This window comes from Oncorhynchus clarkii, chromosome 9 (genome assembly GCF_045791955.1).
Source record: "Oncorhynchus clarkii lewisi isolate Uvic-CL-2024 chromosome 9, UVic_Ocla_1.0, whole genome shotgun sequence".
NCBI classification, from domain to species: Eukaryota; Metazoa; Chordata; class Actinopteri; order Salmoniformes; family Salmonidae; genus Oncorhynchus; species Oncorhynchus clarkii.
In genome coordinates, this window is record NC_092155.1 from 68199401 (window position 1) to 68225675 (window position 26275).

General features: G+C 42.0%; 2 protein-coding genes across 3 annotated transcripts in view; one reads left to right on the forward strand and one right to left on the reverse strand.

The window, feature by feature from the left end:
- LOC139416836 (glycoprotein-N-acetylgalactosamine 3-beta-galactosyltransferase 1-B-like) overlaps positions 1 to 9525 on the forward strand; it is a 21911-nt gene extending 12386 nt beyond the window's left edge. Inside the window, exons 6-7 of one of the 2 annotated variants that reach the window (XR_011635134.1) lie at positions 6018 to 7267; positions 7324 to 9525. Coding sequence is in view for 1 of the 2 variants with exons in the window: in XM_071165937.1 (XP_071022038.1) it covers positions 6018 to 6368 (351 nt within the window). In the remaining variant the exon portion in view is untranslated. Of the gene's footprint in view, positions 1 to 6017 lie in introns of both variants that reach the window. The other variant, XM_071165937.1, reaches the window with a different exon arrangement.
- LOC139416837 (tachykinin-3-like) lies at positions 7834 to 26275 on the reverse strand. Its single transcript, XM_071165938.1, has 7 exons — positions 26180 to 26275; positions 25530 to 25654; positions 23639 to 23738; positions 23290 to 23322; positions 23033 to 23086; positions 8576 to 8654; positions 7834 to 7944 (listed from the first exon to the last, which is right to left on the reverse strand). Exons 2-7 carry the CDS (start codon positions 25638 to 25640, stop codon positions 7926 to 7928), a joined length of 396 nt encoding a protein of 131 aa, XP_071022039.1. The 5' UTR covers positions 25641 to 25654; positions 26180 to 26275; the 3' UTR covers positions 7834 to 7925.

Sequence of the window (26275 nt, forward strand, 5' to 3'; positions counted from 1 at the left end):
TATTTACACTTATTTTCAATGAACAAACGGCCTGAATATAAACAACATATTATGTAAAGGCTATCTCACAGTGAATGACAACATTAATGAATGTTGGTTCTACTTCATACCTTTCAGATCATCAGTATCATTGGAAGTATAGATTATATCCCTCGTGCTCCGTTCGGGTCCAGTAATAAAAACAACAAAGTCACGCCGGTGACGTGACAGCGTGGGAGGACGTGCCCCCACGCTTCATTAAAAAAACGGACGTCAGACCACATCTCTTATTTCTTCTTCCAAAGTTAGCTGAGCCATATCACCCAAGTTGACTGCTCCACTGCATCTTCCCAGGTAGCGGTACGATAAACTAAACTCTGTGAGTTGTGTGTACTGTCGGTCTGTCACCAACAGCCTGTGACCTATGGGTCAGAGCGCAAAATTCACCCTCCAAGGCTGTGTGACAGGTCTCCCCTACCTATCCCTTTTATCTGAGGATATCGGGCTTCCTTGTCTTGTGCGGATTTAGCCCACTTGCTAGGGTGTGTCTGTGTTGGCCACCGCACTCTGATGCTAACCTTGTCAAGATATCCTCCACTGCTGTGCTCATTATTGAGGCCACAACTATTTAAAACTCCAACTGGTCACTTCTCGAGATAACCGCGTCCAGGAAGGTTGTTAGCCTAGTCAGCTATAAGACGTGAGATTCGGATTGCCTCCCCTAGGCATCCCTCTCCCCTGGTACACTATATTACCAAAAGTATGTGGACACCTGGTCATCAAACATCTCATTCCAAAATCATGGACATTAATATGGAGTCCGTCCCCCCCTTTGCTGCTATAACAGCCTCCACTCTTCTGGGAAGGCTTTCCACTAGATGTTGGAAAATTGCTGCGGGGACTTGCTTCCATCCAGCCTTAAGAGCATTACTCAGGTCGGGCACTGATGTTGGTTGATGTAAGGGAATTCTGTCCTATGTGCACAGAAGTGACCACAGGAATCTTCTTTGATCAGAGGTTAGTTTGTTTAATAAGGATTGCAAGCCGGATTGCAACCCGGAGTATACAATTACAGTAATTTGCAAGTAACACACTCAGCACAAAATATGGTGTTTTCCCTTTTTATCCCCTACTGAGGATCACCCCGACCAGGGTGATGTCCCTTAACTTTAATACCATATAAGCTCATAATTAATAGTTGCTAATACAAAGATGTCTCTGCTAGGCGGAGTTCAGGGGTGGGAGGGGGAACTGTCATGCTGAAATAGGGAAGGGCCTTCACTAAACTGTTGCCAAAAAGTTGGAAGCACAGAATTGTCTACAATATCATTGTATGCTGTAGCGTTAAGATTTCCCTTCACTGGAACTAAAATCATGAAAAACAGCCCCAGACCATTATTCCTCCTCCACCAAAATGTACAGTTGGCACCGTGCATTGGGGCAGGTAGCGTTTTCCTGGCATCAGCCAAACCCGGATTTGTCCTTCAGACTGCCAGATGGTCCAGCTACTCATTGGACCCTATGATCACTTGGCTACTCATGCCTCTCCCTAATGTCAATATGCCTTGTCCATTGCTGTTTTGGTTAGTGATTATTGCCTTATTTCACTGTAGAGCCTCCAGCCCTGCTCAATATGCCTCAGCTAACCCTCTTGTCCCACCTCCCACAATGCAGTAACCTCACCTGGTTTAATTGATGTCTCTAGAGACAACTCTCTCATCGTCACTCAATGCCTAGATTTGACCTCCACTGTATTCACATCCAACCATACTTTTGTCTGTACATTATGCCTTGAATCTATTCTACCGTGCCCAGAAACCTGCTCTTTTTACTCCTCTGTTCTGAACGTACTAGACGACCAGTTCTTATAGCCTTTAGCCGTACCTTTATCCTACTCCTCCTCTGCTCCTCTGGTGATGTAGAGGTGAATCCAGGCCCTGCAGTGCCTAGCTCCACTCCCATTCCCCAGGTGCTCTCATTTGTTGACTTCTGTAACCGCAAAAGCCTTTGTTTCATTTCATTAGAAGCCTCCTCCCTAAGTTTGTTTTATTCATTGCTTTAACACACTCTGCCAACCCGGATGTCCTAGTTGTCTGAATCCTGGTTTAGGAAGGCCACCAAAAACCCTGAAATTTCCATCCCTAACTTAACATTTTCCAACAAGAGAGAACTGCCAAAGGGGCGGAGTTAGCCTACAGTTCTGTCTTACTATTCAGGTCTGTGCCCAAACAATTTTTTGCTTCTACTTAAAAATCGACCTTTCCAGGAACAAGTCTCTCTCACTGTTGCTGCTTGCTGTAGACCACCTTCTGCCCCCAGCTCTGCCCTGGACACCATATGTGAATTGATTGCCCCCCATCTATCTTCAGAGCTCGTGCTGTCAGGTGACCTAAACTGGGACATGCTTAACACTCCAGCCATCCTACAATCTAAGCTTGATGCCCTCAATCTCACAAAAATGATCAATGAACCTACCAGGTACAACCCCAAATCTGTAAACCTAGGCACCCTCATAGATATCATCCTGCCCTCCAAATACACCTCTGCTGTCTTCAACCAGGATCTCAGCGATTACTGCCTCATTGCTTGCGTCCGTAATGGGTCTGCGGTCAAACGACCACCCCTCATCACTGTCAAACTCTCCCTAAAACACTTCAGTGAGCAGGCCTTTCTAATCTCCCTGGCCCAGGTATCCTGGAGGGATATTGACCTCACTAATTTCATGAATCAGTATATTACATAAGAAATATTTTATAGTTGTTTTTTCTCCACATTCTGAGCTGAGAGAACACTGCATCACCATGATGCTGGGCATGCATGGCTGTTCCTCTTGTGGAGCTGAACTACAAGTAGAAGATGGTCATGACCTGTGCCCCGCCTGCCTAGGCTTTGGCCACCTGCGTGAGGCCCTTACTGACCCCTGCATTAACTGCACCATCCTTCCTGTGAAGGTGAGGGAAGTGTGGCTAGCCAGAGTTGAGGGCCTGGTTTTCACAAATAATTTACCAGTGTTGTTTGCCAGGACCCACCCAGGACCACCAAAAGAGGGAAATTCCACAAAACCGATGGTGCCCCCTTCGTGAAAAAGTCAAAAAATAAGAGCCTCACTCGGAATGTCAATTCCCTATCCTCTGAGATAGAGCAGCTAAAAATGATTTTGTCTTCTTCCGAGCCCCCTGAGTTGGGGCCCTATAGGACTCCCTCCAGAGGACTCAGATAGCCTTGATGGTGACCTGCTTTCCACTCGGGCATCCAACTGGCACTTTACTCACCAGGATGATGAAAAGCCCAACATGGCGAAGGGGGTGCCAACCAGTTGTGGACCCATTCAGCCTCAACACTAAAGATGGGTCAGAGGAGTCATTCCGAGGTTCTGATCACACTGAGTCAGAAGAAAGTTCTGCCTCACTATGTGCTGTCCTGTCCTGTGTACATTCTTAGCTAGGCTAGAGCTTGAGCACCCTCAAGCCACAGCCCCTGCAGCTAACCTGTTCTTTAAGAAGGACCCAGCAGCTACACCATTCAAATCAAATCAAATTTATTTGTCACATACACATGGTTAGCAGATGTTAATGCGAGTGTAGTGAAATGCTTGCACTTCTAGTTCCAAACAATGCAGTAATAACCAACGAGTAATCTAACCTAACAATTCCAAAACTACTACCTTATACACACACAAGTGTAAAGGGATAAAGAATATGTACATAAAGATATGAATGAGTGATGGTACAGAACGGCATAGGCAAGATGCAGTAGATGATAGAGTACAGTATATACAGTGGGGCAAAAAAGTATTTAGTCAGCCACCAATTGTGCAAATTCTCCCACTTAAAAAGATGAGAGAGGCATGTAATTTTCATCATAGGTACACTTCAACTATGACAGACAAAATGAGAGAAAAAAAATTCTGAAAATCACATTGTAGGATTTTTAATGAATTTATTTGCAAATTATGGTGGAAAATAGGTATTTGGTCAATTACAAAAGTTAATCTCAATACTTTGTTATATACCCTTTGTTGGCAATGACAGAGGTCAAATGTTTTCTGTATGTCTTCACAAGGTTTTCACACACTGTTGCTGGTATTTTGGCCCATTCCTCCATGCAGATCTCCTCTAGAGCAGTGATGTTTTGGGGCAGTTGCTGGGCAACACAGACTTTCAACTCCCTCCAAAGATTTTCTATGGGGTTGAGATCTGGAGACTGGCTAGGCCACTCCAGGACCTTGAAATGCTTCTTACGAAGCCACTCCTTCGTTGCCCGGGCGGTGTGTTTGGGATCATTGTCATGCTGAAAGACCCAGCCACGTTTCATCTTCAATGCCCTTGCTGATGGAAGGAGGTTTTCACTCAAAATCTCACGATACATGGCCCCATTCATTCTTTCCTTTACACGGATCAGTCGTCCTGGTCCCTTTGCAGAAAAACAGCCCCAAAGCATGATGTTTCCACTCCCATGCTTCACAGTAGTTATGGTGTTCTTTGGATGCAACTCAGCATTCTTTGTCCTCCAAACACGACGAGTTGAGTTTTTACCAAAAAGTTATATTTTGGTATAATCTGACCATATGACATTCTCCCAATCTTCTTCTGGATCATCCAAATGCTCTCTAGGAAACTTCAGACGGGCCTGGACATGTACTGGCTTAAGCAGGGGGACACGTCTGGCACTGCAGGATTTGAGTCCCTGGCGGCGTAGTGTGTTACTGATGGTAGGCTTTGTTACTTTGGTCCCAGCTCTCTACAGGTCATTCACTAGGTCCCCCGTGCGGTTCTGGGATTTTTGCTCACCGTTCTTGTGATCATTTTGACCCCACGGGGTGAGATCTTGCGTGGAGCCCTAGATCAAGGGAGATTATCAGTGGAGTGTACCTATGATGAAAATTACAGGCCTCATCTTTTTAAGTGGGAGAACTTGCACAATTGGTGGCTGACTAAGAGTAGGGGTAGGTGACCCTGGTGTCCTGGCTAAATTCCCTTTCTGGCCCTCATACTATCACAGTCACCTAATCATCCCCAGCTTACAATTGGCTCATTCATCCCCCCTCCTGTCCCTTGTAACTATTCCCCAGGTTGTTGCTGTAAATGAGAATGTGTTCTCAGTCAACTTAGCTGGGGAAAGCAGGGTCAAATAAAATAAATAACTCTTGCGAGTGTGCAGCCGAGAGCACAGCGCTGACACTGACCCTAGTCATCGTACTGGGTCTTACCGTGAACAACGAAAATAGCAACTGCACACCAAGCCAAAAGGTCACCTTTTATTTGCATGGTTCTGAACTTCCACACGATGAGGGCATGTGTAACACCTCAGTGTGTGGACAGCATTCATCTTCTTCTGCAAAAATTCCTGTTGAATGTGTTGGTGAAGGTACGAACGTTCAACAACTGATGGGCATGTTCGTGGTGACCGTACTGACGGTCTCCAAATATTTGTAGAACCATAGTTACATTCGTAACTTCCGATTGTCTGTCCCACTGGGTCTTTGGCCCTAGTTAGTACAGCTTTAAAATAAATACATCAATTACATTGATGCTGAGGTGGATGATTGCAGTAGAGACAAAACTCTGTCAACAATAGGAACATTTGCCAATTTGTTACAGATAAAAGCGCTAGTTCTTTGTGCTTTGCAATGCAAATGAGAAGTCTATTATGAGTCTGTCAGACAGAGACCATCGAGACACACGGCAATACAATTAGGGTTAAACAAGCGTATTTGTGGTGGAAACACAGCCAGTGTATCTGCTGTTCGATACCAAGGTAGCCTATTTCCAAATGGTTATCAGATTGACAGTCAAAAAGGGGCAATGAGATGTTCATAGTACCCAAGATACTGAAAGCCATTTGAAACAGACAGTGAACACCACAATAGTCAGGTATAAATTCAAGCTGTTGAATTGAATATACAAAAATCCCTGATATTTTTAAGGGTGCGATTCGGAGCCTTGGTTCCTGTATCCCGCTCTGTCAACAGATACAGTGAAAGGCCATGTAGTACGTTTTAGAATACTGTGTGTGATGTGTGTGCTTTCCTTCACCAGGGTCCCCGGTGCTGCTCAGACCTGGCAGTATCCTTTCACTATGTGGATGCAGAGCTGATGTACACACTGGAATACTGGACCTACCACCTCCGTGCCTACGGCTACAGGTACCGCTACAGACCTCCACTATCCCAGGGCCTGGTGGAGCGGCAGGCCCAAACAGAGAGGCCTACAGTGGGTACAGCTGGGAGAGGGAGAACCCCAGCTGGTATTACTGTTGGGGGTGATGGAGACCAGTCCAAAGCCGAGTCCGGGGCAAAGCCTTTGTCAGACAAAGGTGGGAAGGAGACATTGGGTAAAATCCCCATTGACAACAACAGGACTGCAGTCACACAGGAGAGGCAAGGGTGATTCTCTCTGTATGGGTTACATGTGTTTTTGTAATGGGAATGTGTAGTGTATGGACCAGGATGGGGCAATTCCACTTAAATTCAGTCAATTTAAGTTTACTTCCTGAATTGACTGAATTGAAGTGGAATTGACACATGAATAATGAAAAAATGATTACCCACAGTGCTCTTATGGCCAGTTCCACCACAGTGCAGGTTTAATTGATTATGGGGATTTTATATATATATTTATCTTTTAAGTGAGTCCATATACTGTAAATCATTTAACTTGAAAGTCTTAACTGTTTTTATTTGATATCTGTTGCGATTTAATATGATATTCTGTTTGAATTGAAATAGTATGCAGTTACTTACCATTCATCTATATCCAGTACTTGACAGCTTATTAGGTGTTAACGCACGCCTCTTTTGTTACGCTTGATAACTTGGTACAATAGACTGTGATGCCCTTTGGAATGCGTAATGCATCTGTTACTTAAAAGGTTTAAAACGTGCATTGTATTTGAGGTTTAAAAAGGGTTTTGAAGTTTTTAATTTCCACTTTGAAAGTTCAGACTTGATTTTCCCTTACGAAAAAATGTATCAACCCCTACAAAAAAGTCCATTAATTATAATCCACATAATAATTCACATTTCTTGTTACTACAGGATTATTTTCTTGCTGTAGCAAACTGGCTCATTTAAATCCTACATCTGTAGATGCTTTGAATGTCATGAAGATTGTAAAATGGTTGATATGGTTGGAATGACTTGGCTTCTTTCTTAACGGTAGTTTTTAAGCCATTTACCTTGTTCTTTGGTTTCGTTGTCTTTTTGGGAGGTCGAAGAGAAGATTTCATATCTACCTTAATTTTCTACACTAAACATTGACCTGTATGTTTTTCAGCTGGAATGAAACAAGCTATTTAGGGTGGGTTCAATCCGATTGCCGGTTATTGGCATTGCAGCTTTTAAAGGCCATTTTGTTTACCGATTTACTAAGGCTGGGATCTCTGCGAAAGCGGCAACATTGCCTTTGAAAGCCGCAATACCTATAACCCGTGATTGTATTGAATCCCAGCCTTAGTATACATCATATTACCTTTTGTACTGTATACTCTACCAGTATAATTGGTGACAGCTGTGGGATCCTGTATTTCCATAGTCTCTCGTTCCATTTGATAAGATATTACAGTTGTGATATGACAAGAAGTACAAAGATGGGTTAAATTAATATTTTAATTTACAACAACAAAAAAGTGTTTTATCTTGAACTTTTGGGGAAAAAGAACCAACTATGTTAAGGAAATAGATCATATCAGATGTGACTGTTTTTTTTTGTTGTGACAATACATGTTATATACAAACTGTATAGTTATTAGTTACTATGACAACCCATCTGGAATGTTACAGTAATATGTTGGTTTGGTCAGTTTAAATTCCATTGACGTTTTCAGAATACTTTGTTTTTGTAAAATATATCGTTGCTCTTCTGTATTGTATAATAATATCTCCAATCTTCTGAAAAGGGGTGTTGCCTTAGCTGGATGGTAGAGATGGGTCCAGATGAATGTCTTGTTTATAACCCACGACGAAACCTGGATCAAAACCGGAACAGTGGATGTACAGTATCATACATTTATAATCAATAAAGGTTCATAAATGTGTTTTTAAAATAGTTTTATAGTTTATTTAATTCAACATGAAATATGAAGCACTTGATTTCTTATTCAATGTATTCTGGTACGTAGAGAGCTGAACTAAAGCTGTTCATTTGAGTGGAGGCCTACAGAGAATTGTCCTGCACAGCAGGAAATGCAAACTTGTAGTATATTTGAGTTTTAAAAAAGGCTTCAAAAGTTTGTAATTTACACTTTAGAAATTTCAGATTTGATTTGCTAACTAAAAATGTATCAACCCCTACAAAAATGTCCATTAGTTTTAATCCGCATAATTCACATTTCTTGTTGCTGCAGGATTATTTTCTTGCTGTAGCAATCTGGCTCAAATTAAGATCCTACATCTGTAGATGCTTTGAATGTCATGAATATTGTAAAATGGTTGATATGGCTGGAATGACTTGGTTTCTTAACGATTGTTTTTAAGCCAAGCAAACTGGCTCAAATTAAGATCATGCATTTGTAATTAACACGTGAATGGAAAACAGTATATAATGCATGCAGTCTACTGAGTGACATGGGAGAGAAGATGCCTTACACACTCACTCACCTCAGTCTGCACTTGTTAAAGAATAGACCTCCTTTTCTTGTTTCTGGGTACACCTCCTTCCTCAAAGGACGCATGTTACCTGTAAGACAGAGCCCACACTGAGTGAAAAAATACTGTACATTTTCTCCATCGTACATTGGATTACTATAGAGGTATAGATACCGTAGACTAATTAATATGATCATGTATGCCACTTAGCCAAAGCTTTTATCCAAAGTGACTTAAAATACAGTATGATCCCTGTAGGAGTTGAATCCATGGCCTTGGTGTTACTAGCACCTCACTCTTATCAACTGAGCCACACAAGCTGAGTTGCAGAGGATCATTATATAAACTATATTCTCATGTATGTGTAGCGGATTTGATGGACTATGTCTATTTATGTCTGTTTATCGGTCACAGGGTTATATTTTTTAACAAAATTCAATGTAGCAAACAAGCTAGTGAGCTAGGCTAGCTAGCTTTCGAGAGGGGCTGCTAGCTAGCTTCAAAGGGTGCCTGCTCGTGCCCTGGGGAATGCGTGTCCATATCCAAGTAACTATTTTCTAATGTATATTACAGTGAATGTATTGGATGGTTTATTTGTTCAACAGGGGAGTAATGTCATCTCATGGTTCAGGGGGATGCAGAACGTAGTTGGGCTGTTATTACAGTAATACTCTGTCGTGGTTCTATCATCAGACTTTTGAACTGTTTGTCTCTTGCTGATGTGGTCATCATAAAATGGAGCCGTTTGCTATACAAGACTGGGAGACTGAATGTTAGTGTGTTCATGGAGGAGACTGAAATACTGAATGGTGTTTTGTTTCATTGGGTAATGTCAATTCTATTTTTGTTATTTTGTGAAATTCAATCTGAGATGAATTTCCTCTTTAGGTCAACTTGATATATGAATATTTTATTCAACTTTTGATTGATTATTAAAACGGAGTCACTTGATAAAGTTGAAACATTCTCATGTGCTTCCTTTTTTACACCGCATTTAATATTACTACCTTACTGCTCTCAGATCTCCATTCTGAGGGTAGTAACATTTTGGGGGCTCGTCTGTGATCTACAACACTGACCAGAGTTGTGGATCGTGAAAGAACCACGGCGACAAACTCTTGGAGTCCAGAGCAAGCTGGGTTGGGTTAAATGCGGAGGACACATTTCAGTTGAATGTGTTCGACATAGACACACAGAAGTCAATAGATGGTAGGGGGAATGGCATGAGTTAACACATGTAAAAAGCTAGTGTAGGACATTCAAAAACGATTGATCCAGCTCAACGAAATGCAGTCATGATTGGGGAAACGCTTATAGAGGCTCCCACTGTCACAGGGGCTAATGATGCAGAAATGCATGACTACATTGTGTTACATGAACAGTAAACAGCTGAGTGAGCTGGAAGATGAGGGCGTCGGTCAGCTACTATTTCTGCAGGATCTTGTCACCCAACTGCTGGGGGACACCGACGACTACACAACAGCCAGCGAGATGAACTGGACTCCATCAAAGGACAATGAACAAGGACAGCGAGAGTCAACAGACAACAATGTACAGACACACCAACGTACAGCGGCCATGTGGTGGTTCCTGAGGAAGTCGCCATTCCTGACACCAAAAATGCAGAGAACTAGTGTTCTGGTGAGCGTGTCAGACGTGGCAGCCCTTCTGCCACAACATGAATTGAAGGTCTTTGGTGGTCAAATAGCCGATTCAGGTGCTGATATTAGTTATAGTAGCATTTTTTAAGCAAATTGAGGAAACTAGAGCAAACATTTCTGAATCAGAGGTAGTTAGAGCTGTCCTCAAGGTTATCAGAATTGGGCACATTCTTAGAGATGTTCGTTAACTATGAAGGACTTACAGTTGATGAATTAAAGTCATTTCTCAAATCACACATGAAAGATAAAGCCAGTAGTGAGCCGTTGCAAAACGACTAGATAAAGAGACCTCACAGGAATTTGCATATAGGCTTATTGGGTTGAAACAGCGCATAGTGCTGGCCACGAGGGTGCAAACACACTAACATATGACAAACCATTGGTCCAGCATGTTTTCCTTTGCCCTTTACATCAAGGCATCAAGGGTTCAGTGTCAAACATGCAAATATAGGAAGTGATTTAAAAGCATATGTATCTGATTTTAAGATTAAAGATGATTTCCTTGTAGATCTAATCACTGAGTCAGCAAGGGATGACGCAGAAATCCAAAATCCCATGGGGGTCTTACAGACAGTGCTCAGTAGTTGCTAATGTATTACAGCAAAGTGAGGGGGGTGAAAGTGTGACGGAATAAAACCAAGGTCACATACAAGGTGATGTACAGGCAAACAGAGTAGCCATCCAAGAGTTAACTACTCAAGTCACAGTCCTTGCAAAGAACCTGGAAAAAAATTATCAGACCAAAAAGTGAGCGTGGGCAGTGTGCTGACACTATGGTAGCAAACACAGCAGTGTTAGAAGAAGGAGGATAAGGGGAAATGCAACACCAGTGTGAAACAAGCTAAAGATAAATGTATCTATTGCTTCTTCTGTGGACAGGCTGGCCACTGAGCAGTGGGTTGTCTGCCGAAAGGACAGAGACTGGGAAACTGGAGGAGGTCACAGGGCGGGGACGAGCAGTGACCTCAAACATGGGAAAGTCCCCTCCTGAGGTATTTACTGACCAAACCGATACTACAGCAAGATCTAGTGACAGAATTATTCTCACTTTATTCAGAAGATGGACAATACAGTAATGGGCAAAATACAAAATACATAGCACAGTTAATTGGGGGAAAGTGTCTGCTCTCATGTCTCATGAATGGAGTGTCATGTGAGGCACTATTAGACACAGGCGCACAGGTTAGCATAGTGGGAAAGAAGTGGCTTGAGAAGACACTGCCCACCATTGACACATTACTTGGAGATAAAGAACATCGCAATATGAAAGCAGCAAATGGAACCAGAGTACCCTTTGAGGGGTGAATTGAGGTGCTGGTGGACATCCAAAGTACCAAATATGGCTATAACGGTTCCCATGCTAGTGAGCCAGAGCTCTGTTGACTTCCCACTTGTGGGCTTTAATGTTATTGAGGAGCTCATAAAGGAAGGAGGTGGTAAGCCACAACAAAATGGGTTTGACTTGAAATCAAATCAAATGTTATTAGTCACGTGCTGAATACAACAGGCCTTACAGTGAAATGCTTACTTATGAGCCCCTAACCGACAGTACAGTTTAAAAAATATGGATAAGAAAAAGAGATAAAGGTAACAAGTAATTAGAGAGCAGCAGTAAAAAATAACAATATATACAGGGTGGGTGCAGGAGTCAATGTGCGGGGCACCGGTTAGTTGAGGTAGTATGTACATGTAGGTAGAGTTAATTAAAGTGACTATGCATAGATGACAACAGAGCATGGCAGTGGTGGGGAGGGGGGGGGCAATGTGAATAGTCTGGGTAGCAATTTGACAAAATGTTCAGGAGTCTTATGGCTTGGGGGTAGAAGCTGTTTAGAAACCTCTTGGACCTAGATTTGGTGCTCCGGTACAGCAGGAAGCTTGGCCCCAGTGATGTACTGGGCCGTTCGCACTACCCTCTGTAGTACCTTGCGGTCGGAGGCCGAGCAGTTGCCATACCAGGCAGTGATGTATCCAATCAGGATGCTCTCGATGGTGCAGCCATAGAACCTTTTGAGGATCTGAGGACCCATGCCAAATCTTTTCAGTCTCCTGAGGGAGATTAGGTTTTGTCGAGCCCTCTTCACGACTGTCATGGTGTGCTTGGACCACGTTAGTTTGTTGGTGATGTGGAGGCCAAGGAACTTGAAGCTCTTAACCTGCTCCACTGCAGCCCCGTTGATGAGAATGGGGGCGTGCTCAGTCCTCTTTTTCCTGTAGTCCACAATCATCTCCTTTGTCTTGATCACGTTGAGGGAGAGGTTGTTGTCCTGGCACCACACGGCCAGGTCTCTGACCTCCTCCCTATAGGCTGTCTTGTTGTTATCGGTGATCAGGCCTACCACAGTTGTGTCATCGGCAAATTTAATGATGGTGTTGGAGTGTGCCTGGCCGTGCAGTCATGAGTGAACAGGGAGTACAGAAGGGGACTGAGTACGCACTCCTGAGGGGCCCCTGTGTTGAGGATAAGCGTGGCGGATGTGTTGTTACCTACCCTTACCGCCTGCGGGCGGCCCGTCAGGAAGTCCAGGACCCAGTTGCAGAGGGAGGTGTTAAGTCCCACGGTCCTTAGCTTGTTGATGAGCTTTCAGGGCACTATGGTGTTGAACGCTGAGCTGTAGTCAATGAATAGCATTCTCACATAGGTGTTCCTTTTGTCCAGGTGGGAAAGGGCAGTGGGGAGTGCAGTAGAGACTGCATCATCTGTGGATCTGTTGGGGCGATATGCAAATTGCAGTGGGTCTATGGTTTCTGGGATGATGGTGTTGATGTGAGCCATGACCAGCCTTTCAAAGCACTTCATGGCTGCAGACGTGTGTGCTATGGGTCGGTTGTCATTTAGGCAGGTTACCTTAGTGTTCTTGGGCACAGGCATGGTGGTCTGCTTAAAACATGTTGGTATTACAGATTCGGACAGGGAGAGGTTGAAAATGTCAGTGAAGACACTTGATAGTTGGTCAGAGCATGCTCGCAGTACATGTCCTGGTAATCCGGCCTTGTGAATGTTGACCTGTCTAAAGGTCTTCCTCACATCGGCTGGAGAGAGCGTGATCACAGTCTTCTGGTACAGCTGGTGCTCTCATGCATGTTTCAGTGTTATTTGCCTCGAAGCGAGCATAGAAGTAGTTTAGCTCATCCGGTAGGCTTGTGTTACTGGGCAGCTCTCGGCTGTGCTTCCCTTTGTAGTCTGTAATGGTTTGCAGGCCATGCCACATCCTATGAGCATCAGAGCTGGTGTAGTACGACTCGATCTCAGCCCTGTATTGACGCTTTGCCTGTTTGATGGTTTGTCGGAGGGCATAGCGGGATTTCTTATAAGCTACCCGGTTAGGGTCCCGATCCCTGAAATCGGCAGCTCTAGCCTTTTGCTCAGTGCAGATGCTGCCTGTAATCCATGGCTTCTGGTTGGGATATGTACGTATGGTCACTGTGGGGACGACGTCATCGATGCACTTATTGATGAAGCCAGTGACAGATGTGGTGTACTCCGGAAACATATTCCAGTCTGTGATAGCAAAACAGTCCTGTAGCTTAACATCTGCTTCACCTGACCACTTTTTTATTGATCTAGTCACTGGTGCGTCCTGCTTTAATTTTTGCTTGTAAGCAGGAATCAGGAGAATGGAATTATGGTCATATTTGCCAAATAGAGGGCGAGGGAGAGCTTTGTATTCATCTCTGTGTGTGGAGTATAGGTGGTCCAGTTCTTTCCCCTCTGGTTGCACATTTAACATGCTGATAGAAATGTGGTAAAACTGATTTAAGTTTCCCTGCACTAAAGTCCCTGGCTACTAGGAGCACCGCCTCTGGGTGAGCGTTTTCTTGTTTGCATATGACGCAATACAGCTCATTCAATGCTATCTGACTGTGGTGGTATGTAAACAGCTACAAAGAATATAGATGAAAACTCTCTAAGTAGATAGTGTGGTCTACAGCTACTCTACCTCAGGCGTCACTTAGAAATGTTCTTGTTTTGGAAATAAAAGCACATTTTCTGGCCATTAAAATAACATCAAGTTGATAAGAAATACAGTGTAGATGTAAATGACTTTTGTAGCAGGAAACAGCTTCAAGGCCAGCATCCCAGAGTTGCCTCTTCATTGTTGACGTTGAGACTGGTGTTTTGCTGGTACTATTTAATGAAGCTGCCAGTTGAGGACTTGTGAGGCGTCTGTTTCTCAAACTAGACACTCTAATGTACTTGTCCTCTTGCTCAGTTGTGCACCGGGGCCTCCCACTCCTCTTTCTATTCTGGTTAGGGCCAGTTTGCGCTGTTCTGTACACAGCGTTGTACGAGATCTTCAGTTTCTTGGCAATTTCTCACATGGAATAGCCTTCAATTATCAGAACAAGAATAGACTGATGAGTTTCAGAAGAAAGGTCTTTGTTTCTGGCTATTTTCAGCCTGTAATCGAACCCACAAATGCTGATGCTCCAGATACTCAACTAGTCTAAAGAAGGCCAGTTTTATTGCTTTTACTGCTATTGTTTTGTTGCTAACACAACGTGCCATTGGAACACAAGAGTGATGGTTGCTGATAACAGGCCTCTCTCTGTACACCATGTGTAAAACCTGCCGTTTCCAGCTACAAAAGTAATTTACAACATTAACAATGTCTAAACTGTATTTCTGATCAATTTGATGTTATTTTAATGGACATGAAATGTGCTTTTCTTTCAAAAACAAGGACATTTCTAAGTGACCCCAAACTTTTGAACGATAGTGTATGTTATATTATATAAACTCAGCAAAAAAAAGAAACGTCCCTTTTTCAGGACCCTGTCCAAAGATAATTTGTGCATATCCAAATAACTTCACAGATCTTCATTGTAAAGGGTTTAAACACTGTTTCCCATGCTTGTTCATTGAACCATAAACAATTAATGAGCATGCACCTATGGAACTGTTGTTAAGACACTTACAGCTTACAGACGGTATACAATTAAGGTCACAGTTATGAAAACTTAGGACACTAAAGAGGCCTTTCTACCGACTCTGAAAAACACGAAAAGATAGATGCTCAGGGTCCTTGCTCATCTGCGTGAACATGCCTTAGGCATGCTGCAAGGAGGTGTGAGGACTTCAAATGTGGCCAGGGCAATAAATTGCAATGTCCGTACTGCGAGACGCCTGAGACAGTGCTACAGGGAGACAGGACGGACAGCTGATCGTCCTCGCAGTGGCAGACCACGTGTAAAAACACCTGCACAGGATCGGTACATCCGAACATCACACTTACGGGACAGATACAGGATGGCAACAACAACTGCCCGAATTACACCAGGAATGCACAATCCCTCTATCAATGATCAGACTGTCCGCAATAGGCTGAGAGAGGCTGGACTGAGGGCTTGTAGGCCTGTTGTAAGGCAGATCCTCACCAGACAACGTCACCTATGGGCACAAACCCACCGTCGCTGGACCAGACAGGACTGGCAAAAAGTGCTCTTCACTGATGAGTCGTGGTTTTGTCTCACCAGGGGTGATGGTCGGATTTGCGTTTATCGTCGAACGAATGCGCGTTACACCGAGGCCTGTACTCTGCAGCGGGATCGATTTGGAGGTGCAGGGTCCGTCATGGTCTGGGGCGGTGTGTCACAGCATCATCGGACTGAGGTTGTTGTCATTGCAGGCAATCTCAACGCTGTGCGTTACAAGGAAGACATCCTCCTCCCTAATGTGATACCCTTCCTGCAGGCTCATCCTGACATGACCCTCCAGCATGACAATGCCACCAGCCATACTGCTCGTTCTGTGCGTGATTTCCTGCAAGACAGGAATGTCAGTGTTCTGCCATGTCCAGCGAAGAGCCCGGATCTCAATCCAATTGAGCACGCCGTTATGTTAATGGGGGTCAATTAAGGAAGACATCCTTTTCTGGAAACCCCTGGAAACCAGGACAACAGGAGAGGATATTTTTAAGGTACTGGACAGCTTTGTGACATCAAATGGACTTTGGTGGTCAAGATGTTGTTGGTATCTGTACTGATGGTGCAAAAGCCATGACAGGGAGACATAGTGGAGTTGTAACGCGCATGCAAGCAGTTGCTCCCGACCCCACTTGGGTACACTGCAGCATCCACCGAGAGGCTCTTGCTTCCTAAGGAATGCCTGACAGCTTGAAAGACGTTTTGGACACCACGAGTGAAAATGGTTAACTTTGTTAAAGCAAGGCCCCTGAACCCTCATGTATTTTCTGCACTATGCAATGATACGGGCAGTGATCTTGTAACGCTTTTACAACATACAGAAGTGCGCTGGTTATCAAGGGGCAAAGTATTGACACGCTTTTTTAAAATTGATAGACGAGCTTAAAGTTCTTTACTGAACATAAATTTATTTTGTCTGACCGCTTGCATGATGACGAGTTTCTCCCACGACTGGCCAATCTGGGTGATGTTTTTCACTTGTCTGACCTCTTGCATGATGACGAGTTTCTCCCACGACTGGCCAATCTGGGTGATGTTTTTCACTTGTCTGACAGCTTGCATGATGACGAGTTTCTCACACGACTGGCCAATCTGGGTGATGTTTTTCACTTGTCTGACCTCTTGCATGATGACGAGTTTCTCACACAACTGGCCAATCTGGGTGATGTTTTTCACTTGTCTGACAGCTTGCATGATGACGAGTTTCTCACACGACTGGCCAATCTGGGTGATGTTTTTCACTTGTCTGACAGCTTGCATGATGACGAGTTTCTCACACGACTGGCCAATCTGGGTGATGTTTTTTCTCACCTGAATGATCTGAATCTAGGATTACAGGGACTCTCTGCAACTATATTCAATGTGCGGGATAAAATTGAGGCAATGATTAAGAAGTTGGAGCTCTTCTCTGTCTGCATTAACAAGGACAACACACAGGTCTTCCATCATTGTATGACTTTTTGTGTGCAAACTAACTCAAGCTTACGGACAATGTCAAATGTGATATAGCGAAGCACCTGAGTGAGTTGGGTGCGCAATTACATTGGTACTTTCCCGAAACGGATGACACAAACAACCCTATTCATTATCCCTTTCATGCCCTGCCTCCAGTCCACTTACCGATATCTGAACAAGAGAGCCTCATCAAAATTGCAAGAAGTGGTTCTGTGAAAATTACATTTTTGTCACGCTCTGATCTGTTTCACCTGTCTTTGTGATTGTCTCCACCCCCCTCCAGGTGTCACCTGTTTTTTGCTAGTCTGCCTGGTTTTGACCCTTGCATGTCCTGACCCCGAGCCTGCCTGCCACCCTGTACCTCCTGGACTCTGACCTCTGATCTTTTGCCTGCCCACGACCATTCTCTTGCCTGCCCCTTGGATTATAATAAATATCAGAGCCTCAAACCATCTGCCTCCTGAGTCTGCATCTGGGTCTCGCCCTGTGCCCTTATATAATTGATTCAGAAGCCACTGCCAGATTTCTGGATTTGGCTGTGCTCAGAGTATCCTGCCTTGGCAAATGTCGTTGTTAAGACACTGATGCCCTTTGCAACCACGTACCTATGTGAGAGTGGATTCCTCGCCCACACTAGCATGAAAACGAAATACAGGCACAGACTGTGTGTGGGAAATTATTCAAGACTGAGAGTCTCTCCAATACAACCCAACATTGCAGAGTTATGTGCATCCTTTCAAACACACCCTTCTCCTTAACCTGTGGTAAGTTATTCACAATTTTCGATGAACAAATCACATTTTATATGTAAGATGGCTAAATAAAGAGCAAAATTATTGATTATTATTATTTGTGCCCTGGTCCTATAAGAGCTCTTTGTCACTTCCCACGAACCGGGTTATGACAAACTCACAGTCATTCTGATCCTCATCTTTTACAATATACACAGATAACAATCCCCTTATATTTTTGATGAGTACTGTCAGGTTTAACGCTGTAGGGCACAGATGGGTGCGTGAACTAGCAAACTTACATTTTTACATTAAGTACCGCCCAGGGAAAGTCAATATTGACGTAGACACTCTATCCAGAAACCTACTTGCCCTCCAATAAGGGTGAATGCGAGTTCACCAACAACATGTCTCAAGATGTAATTACTGCCATCTGGAAGGAAAGTAAAGGTGTCAAAGAAAAGGAGGCTATGTGGGAAGCTGCTCTGTCAATCAGTCTTCCAATTCCTGACAACACTAATGTCTGGGAAGACATGATACCGTTAACCGTTGAGGACATCCAAGCTGCCGAAGAGGTTAAAGGGGCGACAACCAACAGACACCGAGAAAAGGCAACTGCGTGTGAGAGCCAAACGCTTGCTCATATTGTACATTCATAGACTCTACTCGTCACGGAGCAACACTTACTCACCACAGTTCCTTCTCTTTGGCCAACTACCCCGCCTGCCCATTGACCAGTTGCTTGGCCTCAATCAGTGTGATAAACAGGTGTCACAACCAGTCTACACTCAGAACTAGGCCACCAAAATGCAGGAAGCTTACCAAGTTGCATCTGAAAACAGTACAAAGTCCTCTGCTAAAGGCAAAAGACACTACGACCATGGTGCAGTGGCCCTCCAAACTGGAGATAGAGTCTTGGTGAAGAATATGTTAGAGAGAGGAGAACCAGGCAAGTTGCAGGCCTACTGGGACACTGCCATACACAGGGTGGTAATAAAGATTGGGGAAGTACCAGTCTACAAGGTGGAAAGGGAGAATGGTGCTAAGGGCATCAGAGTTCTCCATAGCAACATGCTGTTGTTAGTGAACGACATACCTGTGTGAAACATGAGACCTTGGAAGAGAGGAAACAGCATGCTAGTAAAAGAACATGGAACATGGAGGAGACGGGGATGAAACTTCAGAAGAATCTAATGAGGAGGAAGACTTCTGTTCTCGTGGAGTTAACCCAGTTGCAAGCGCAGAACACCCAAGACCTCAGATAAAATCACTGACAGAAGAGGCCTATATGTTTCATCCCTGTATTCAGGATACCGAAAGAAGTTAGTATGAGAACATGAAGCAGGAATCAGAGGTCCTAGAAGAACCAAACAATGAGGATTGGGACAATGCCGAAGGGAGAGAGGACCATGTTGAAAGGAGAGATGACACTCCCGAAACTGTAGTTGGGCCCAATCCAGACAATGGTTGTTCATGTATGAATGACGTCATGGATTCAGATCAGCAGTGCGTAGAGGAAGGGATGGATATCAGAAGATCCCAATGTATCCAAAAACCTGTGGTGGAAAAAGTACTCAAAAGTCATACTTGAGTAAAAGTAAAGATACCTTAATAGAATATGACTCAAGTAAAAGTGAAAGTCACCCAGTAAAATACTACTTGAGTAAAAGTCTAAAAGTATTTGGTTTTAAATATACTTAAGTGTCAAAAGTAAATGGAATTGCTAAAATGTACTTAAGTATCAAAAGTAAAAGTATGAATCATTTCAAATTCCTTATATCATGCAAACCGATAGCATCATTTCATTTTTTTTTGTATATATATTTACGGATAGTCAGGGGCACACTACAACACTGACAATAATTTACAAACAAAGCATTTGTGTTTAGTGAGTCCGCCAGATCAGAGGCAGTAGGGATGAACAGGGATGTTCTCTTGATAAGTGCGTGAATTGGACCATTTTCCTGTCCTGCTAAGCATTCAAAACTAGTACTTTTGTTGTCAGGGAAAATGTATAGAGTGAAAAGTACATTATTTTCTTCAGGAATGTAGTGAAGTAAAACTAGAAGTTGTCAAAAATATAAATAGTAAAGTAAAGTACAGATAGCACAAAAAACAACTTGAGGTACTTTAAAGTATTTTTTACTTGAGTACTTTACACCACTGCCTAAAACCAAGGAGCAAGCTAACTTATGACACACTTGGACGGCCAACATACCAGGTGTGGAGACCTAACATTCATGCCTTATAGCAAACTCTACCACCCACTCCACCAATATGCATGTCTACTTACCAATGTCAGCAGTGTGACCAATATCAATACCAGTGCCGAAACCTATACAGAACACCAGACATACCGCTCAGTTACAGACTTGCTGAGTAATAAGAGGAGGGACTATTTAAAGAGGGTGAGCGTGTAGCAGGTTGCAAATAATTGAGTTAGAACTTAAAGTACAAGGGATACCTTTTATATTTTGATGGACTAAGTCTATCCATTCCTATGCAGTCAGGTATTTATTATGCAGCAGTAGATGCAATTACAGTCAGGACACAAGAGGGCGCTCTAACTTTGGTATTGGACTAGGAATCAAGGGAGTAAGTACTGAGCTGGCTTCAGTGTTGACATGTTCGCAGTTTTCTAGCGAAATTGGGCTACTTTGAAAACGATGTCGCGGGTGAAAATGCATTGGTCGCGGGTGGCGGGTTTTTGGGCTACTTCCAAAATCATCGCAATCGTATTTCTCCTTTAAATTGTTTTTATATATATATATATTTCACTGAGTCAGGGAGACAGAGCAGCACGCGCGCACATCGTGATAACTTTTTACCGGTTGTAGCTAGGCTATTTAGATGGGTCATTATGGAGACACCCCCTTTCCATAAAACATTAACAAGCTAGAACTGATAACGGCGAGAATGCATTTGAAAACGACTTTAGGCGCACTAGAGCACTTTAGATAAATTCGCTCAGAGGTGGTTTAAAGTAAACTGCATTTTTGAAGGTGACTTTTCTTATGGATAACCGTATCAGGCGAAGGGTTTTACTCATGCTCAGTTCTAGGGAAATTTGAAATGGAAGTTTGTGTTATGGGGAAATGTCCACAATGAAAATCACATTACATGTGGGGACTGATAGGCGACATTTGCATCTGATGGCCATCAAGTAAGCTATTCATTTATATGCCATTCTCGGCTACTGTAGCCTGCCATTTGATTCAATAAATACAGTATGTTGAAATGATTATGTCACTGGAGTCGATGCAAATCAATTTGTGCCACTTGTGTAGCCTACCTGGAGCTGGCAAACGAATTTAATATAATATAATTCAGTTTGTTGTTGTATCCTTGTGTAATTATGCAATTATTAATGGCCATGTTTAGTTAAATTAAATTGGAAGTTATCAATTGTGATCATGGTCACAGCTCTATCACAAATGTGTCATTCTCCATTGTGGATTTTCCCCTGAAATTAGATGTTGGCATGTTGGCCTATCAGGGGCTATAGGCCACCTGCATCTGGCACAGTTGAATTGCAATTATATTGAATTATATTGCCTATTGAAATAACAAGTCAATCTCGCAAATAGGCGATGTATGTTTGTAGTCTTACCATTTGGCAGATAATGACGGCACAATTGCGAGAAAATAGACTAGTATTCGTTTTTTAAAGTTTGTCCAAGTGATTCTTGCAGAGATTTCGAGACCCTCTGTCCAACTTTCATCACTCAAACTCTCAGGTCGATGTATCTATAGTTATGCACGTGCACAACCAGGGTTCATTTAAGCAATAAAGCACGAGGGGGTGTGGTATATGGCCAATACACTACGGCTAAGGGCTGTTCTTATGCATGATGCATCGCGGAGTGCCTGGACACAGCCCTTAGTCGTGGTATATTGGTCATATACCACACACCAGAGGTGCCTTATTGCTATTATAAACTGGTCACCAACGTAATTAGAGCAGTAAAAAGAAAAGTTGTGTCATACCTGTGTTATAAGGTCTGATATGCCACTTATGTCAGCCAATCAGCATTCAGGGCTCGAACGATCCAGTTTATAATTATAATTGAGTACTGAATGCTGATTGGTTGAAAGCCATGGTATATTAGATGTGTACCAAGGGAATGACAAAAACATACTTTTTACCATTCTAATTACATTGGTAACCAGTTTATAATAGCAATAAGGCAATTTAGGGATTTGTGGTAAATGGCCAACATACCACGGCTAAGGGCTGTTCTTACCACACCTCCTCCAGCCTTACTGCATAATCAAAGCAGTCAAAACAAGTTCAATCAACATCCATTGATGGACAATGATCTGGAGAGTTTAATACGGGTGTTTTATCTTTTCTCTCGCAACTTATTCTTAAACTCGCAAGAATTGTTATTTTGATGAAAAAACACATTTTGCTTCCTAGTCTAAGTCGTTAAAAATGACATTGATATTCCTTCTTAATTCGGTTGATAACTACGGAAAAAGGGTAATTGGATAAATGTGGCAACTCTTGCAACAACATTTTTTAGGGGCTAGTGGTCAGGCCTTGTGGGCGGGTTTTCAGAGGTCATTGGCCTATACATTTTAGCATTTTAGGGGCTGCTAGCTAGCTTCAAAGGGTGCCTGCTCGTGCCCTGGGGAATGCGTGTCCATATCCAAGTAACTATTTTCTAATGTATATTACAGTGAATGTATTGGATGGTTTATTTGTTCAACAGGGGAGTAATGTCATCTCATGGTTCAGGGGGATGCAGAACGTAGTTGGGCTGTTATTACAGTAATACTCTGTCGTGGTTCTATCATCAGACTTTTGAACTGTTTGTCTCTTGCTGATGTGGTCATCATAAAATGGAGCCGTTTGCTATACAAGACTGGGAGACTGAATGTTAGTGTGTTCATGGAGGAGACTGAAATACTGAATGGTGTTTTGTTTCATTGGGTAATGTCAATTCTATTTTTGTTATTTCTTGAAATTCAATCTAAGAATCATTTCCTCTTTATGTAAACTTATTTGATATGAATATTCATTTATTTAACTTTTGATTGATTATGAAAACGGAGTCACTTGATACAATTGAAACGTTCTCATGTGCTTCCTTTTTTACACCGCATTTCATATTTCTACCTTACTGCTCTCAGATCTCCATTCTGAGGGTAATAACATATACATTAACATATACCCATCCACCTACACTCACCAAGTTCAGAGTTTCTTCTGCCCATAAGCCCAACAAAGACGTCGTCCATCTCCCCTGTTACAAAAAAGGCTTAGGTCATTATCAAATGCAGGTGTTCACAGTATGTTTACATTTTTTAGGACCTTGGGTATGAAAAAAGCACTTTATGAATTAGTATTATATGACATGAAATGCCTGAATGCATGAAATTTCAATTAAAGATAATAACATTTCTATTGATATGTAAAAGAAACAGTAAATGAATGGTTATTACTAACTTTTATGGGGAGATGGTGGTAGATCATTTATATCTGGGGAAAAACAAGTCAAATGTCAAAAAATCATAAATCCCAATAGATCTCCAATAAAAAGTGAATTAGTCCTATGAAGAATGTCCTTTACCAGCAGTGAACACCAGCATCAGCATTGAACATGTTATGAAATAATTAAAGATGTATCATTGGTATAAACACTTCTATCCATCATGAAAGGCCTGAGTCAACACAACATCATCTATTTAGGCCAGGGCAAGCCCTTTGTGACAACTGTTGTCTGCTGATGTAAAAAGGTATTTCTAAATAACTTTAGTTTGATCTAGGATGTGGAGTAGACAGAGCAGACGCTTACCAGCGCTCCTTCTCCCCATCAGCCCGACGAAGCTGTCATAATCCAGACCGTTATATCTCTTCAGAATGGTCCGCTGGATGTTTCCCAAACCTGGACCCTCCTGTAATGATGACACATGATTGTATTCAGTGTTTTGTTTTTTTGTTCGATCACTTGTGCCAGTTTTTAGATGTAAGTGGTATACTCCCGGGTACAAAACTCTGAACTGATAACACTTGTAATGCCCCCTATTTTATGTTCAAAACCTTGCATACATTGGGGTTTCACACATCTTTCACCCCTGAGTCATCCATGCCAAAATCTTTTCTGTGAAATACCATGAGAACATTTTGTTTGGTCATCAATACATCAGATAACGATAGGCTAACCATTTAATCATTTTAACTACCATTTAATCCAATAGCAAAAAAACAACGTTAGTTTTTATAGTGTTGAATAGAAAGAATAGTAGATGGTAAGTATCATTTCCCATACAGTATATTTGTATCCAGTGGCAGATTGTGAGCATATTGAGAAACATGTAAAGCTTATAGTTGAATTATCCTTATAAATTACATACGTAGGACAAATCATCAAAATAGTGGTATTGTAAAGCAGTTGGCTACTGTAAAAACGCAGCACAGTGCTGTATGTCATTTGTGCCTCATGCAACATTTTTCAAGATCACTTTTTTTTTTAAAAACCTTTTTACCCATATTGCCTGTTTCTCTGCTTAGAGTGTATCAATGCAATTCAGATAATGAGTGGAATATAATATGTGTATATATATATATATATATATATATATATATATATATATATATATATATATATATATATATATGATATATTTAGGTATTTCAGCAGTGCATTGTACACTACACTAGAATTCCAAATGGTAGCACATAGTGACTAGTTCTACTTTGTTCTGTTGAAGAACAATGGCTGATGGAGAATGATGATGTAGTATTTACAGCCACATCCATATATGATTCGGTTTTACCTTCCAACATAAATTTATGTCAAATTGACACATTTATGAGGTAAATATATAGAAATGTACAGTGTTCAGCAGTAATCAAACTATAATGTTAACTAGGCACTACATACATTTGTTTCAGTAGTTATTAGTGTTGATCAGTTTGATTAAGTGATAGTTAATTGTATTGTTAACAAATGACATTAAAAAAGTAAAGAGGATATTGCATTTTGAAAAGCAGATATGTAGGTTGAATATGTATCCACATTGGAAGAGTGATTTGGTGCAGTGGATAAGATACTTTGTGAATTAGCTTGTTGTACTCAGTCAATTGAAAATGTACTTGGGAGTTTTGAAACACCAGCCATTGATGATCTGTTTAGATTTGTGTGCTTAGAGTTGTGAAAATGTAACACATACTGTACTTGTGAAAATTGCACCAAAGTGATTGAAAAAAAAAACTGTGGTCATTCCACCCCCCAAAGATCAATGTGATGACGTTGAATCAGCTTGGAAAACTATTTGGATTTTCAAAAGGTAATCAATGAATGGCATTGCGTCTCCTTTTCACCCAACTTTTAACCTACATCCAATTACATGGTAAATAGTTTTGTTGATTTCACGTTGAATTAGTCGACAACTCAACCAAATGTAAATCAAAACTAGACGTTGAACTAACGTTTGATCCCAGTGGGCAAGGTCTGGTGAAATATGAAGGAATTAATTCATTCCAACTCATTTAATGTTTTCATGGCATATGAAACAATGTTATCTCTCCACATTCCGGCTTTGATTCAACCTATTCATTGGCTATAGTGTATTTTATCAGTAATTTGAATTCATAAATCTTATTTATTGTATGAAGGAAAAACAGAACATTTACGCGCTAACCTGAGATTTAAATTGAAACGTTAGGCTGAAAAACTTTCATACCTCTGAGTCGGTTGATCTGTGTGCCCCAGCCGCAGGTTCCTCGCAGCTGGACTGGCTTGAGTGGAGTTTCATGGCGACAAACAAAGCCACCAGCAAAATGCCGCTTCTCATCTTTTTACCACCACCTGTAAGGTGAGTGACGATGCGTTAGCAACAATATAGCCAAACAACTTGAAAAGTTGGGATAAGAGCTCCGCGGAAACCAATCTCGCATCACATTTGAGCCTGATTTTAAGCGAATTAATATTGTCCCTCAATAAATATAATATAGCTGACAGATATGACTCTACAATACAATCTTTAAAAAAAATGAAAATAAAAAGACCCAAAAGGAAATGGCTTCTTGTTTGAAAATACGCATAATGCGCACTGAAATGTTGCCATGCATTTTGAATTTAAAGTCTATATTAATAAACAATGGCAGTAATTTTTGCTTTGTTCGGATGTTTTCAAGGACATTAATCATGTTTCAACAACAACAGTCCAATATTTATGTTTTTTTCCCGCTGCGTTCAAGGTTGGGTTATCAGCGTCTCCAAATGTCGCTGAAATATGCACGCCATTTGACAAGCATAGCAATCATTTAAAAACATCTAGATATATAATACATCAATACAGGGCATATTTCTCTAAAATAAATACTTATTTACCTGTTTTCCGATCGAAGTGGTAATATTCTGTTACACCGCGCGTGTGCCCAGGTGCGTTCTGGAGTGAGGAAAGGCGTGAATAGCTCCTGCAGTGCA

Excerpts from the sequence above, each read along its gene's own strand:
- LOC139416837 (XM_071165938.1), bottom strand. The coding sequence starts at position 25,640 with ATGAGAAGCGGCATTTTGCTGGTGGCTTTGTTTGTCGCCATGAAACTC. Across the intron at positions 23,739-25,529 it reads ACAGATCAACCGACTCAGAG|GAGGGTCCAGGTTTGGGAAA; the intron begins GTATGAAAGTTT and ends TCATCATTACAG. Across the intron at positions 23,323-23,638 it reads GATGGGGAGAAGGAGCGCTG|ATATAAATGATCTACCACCA; the intron begins GTAAGCGTCTGC and ends GTTTTTCCCCAG.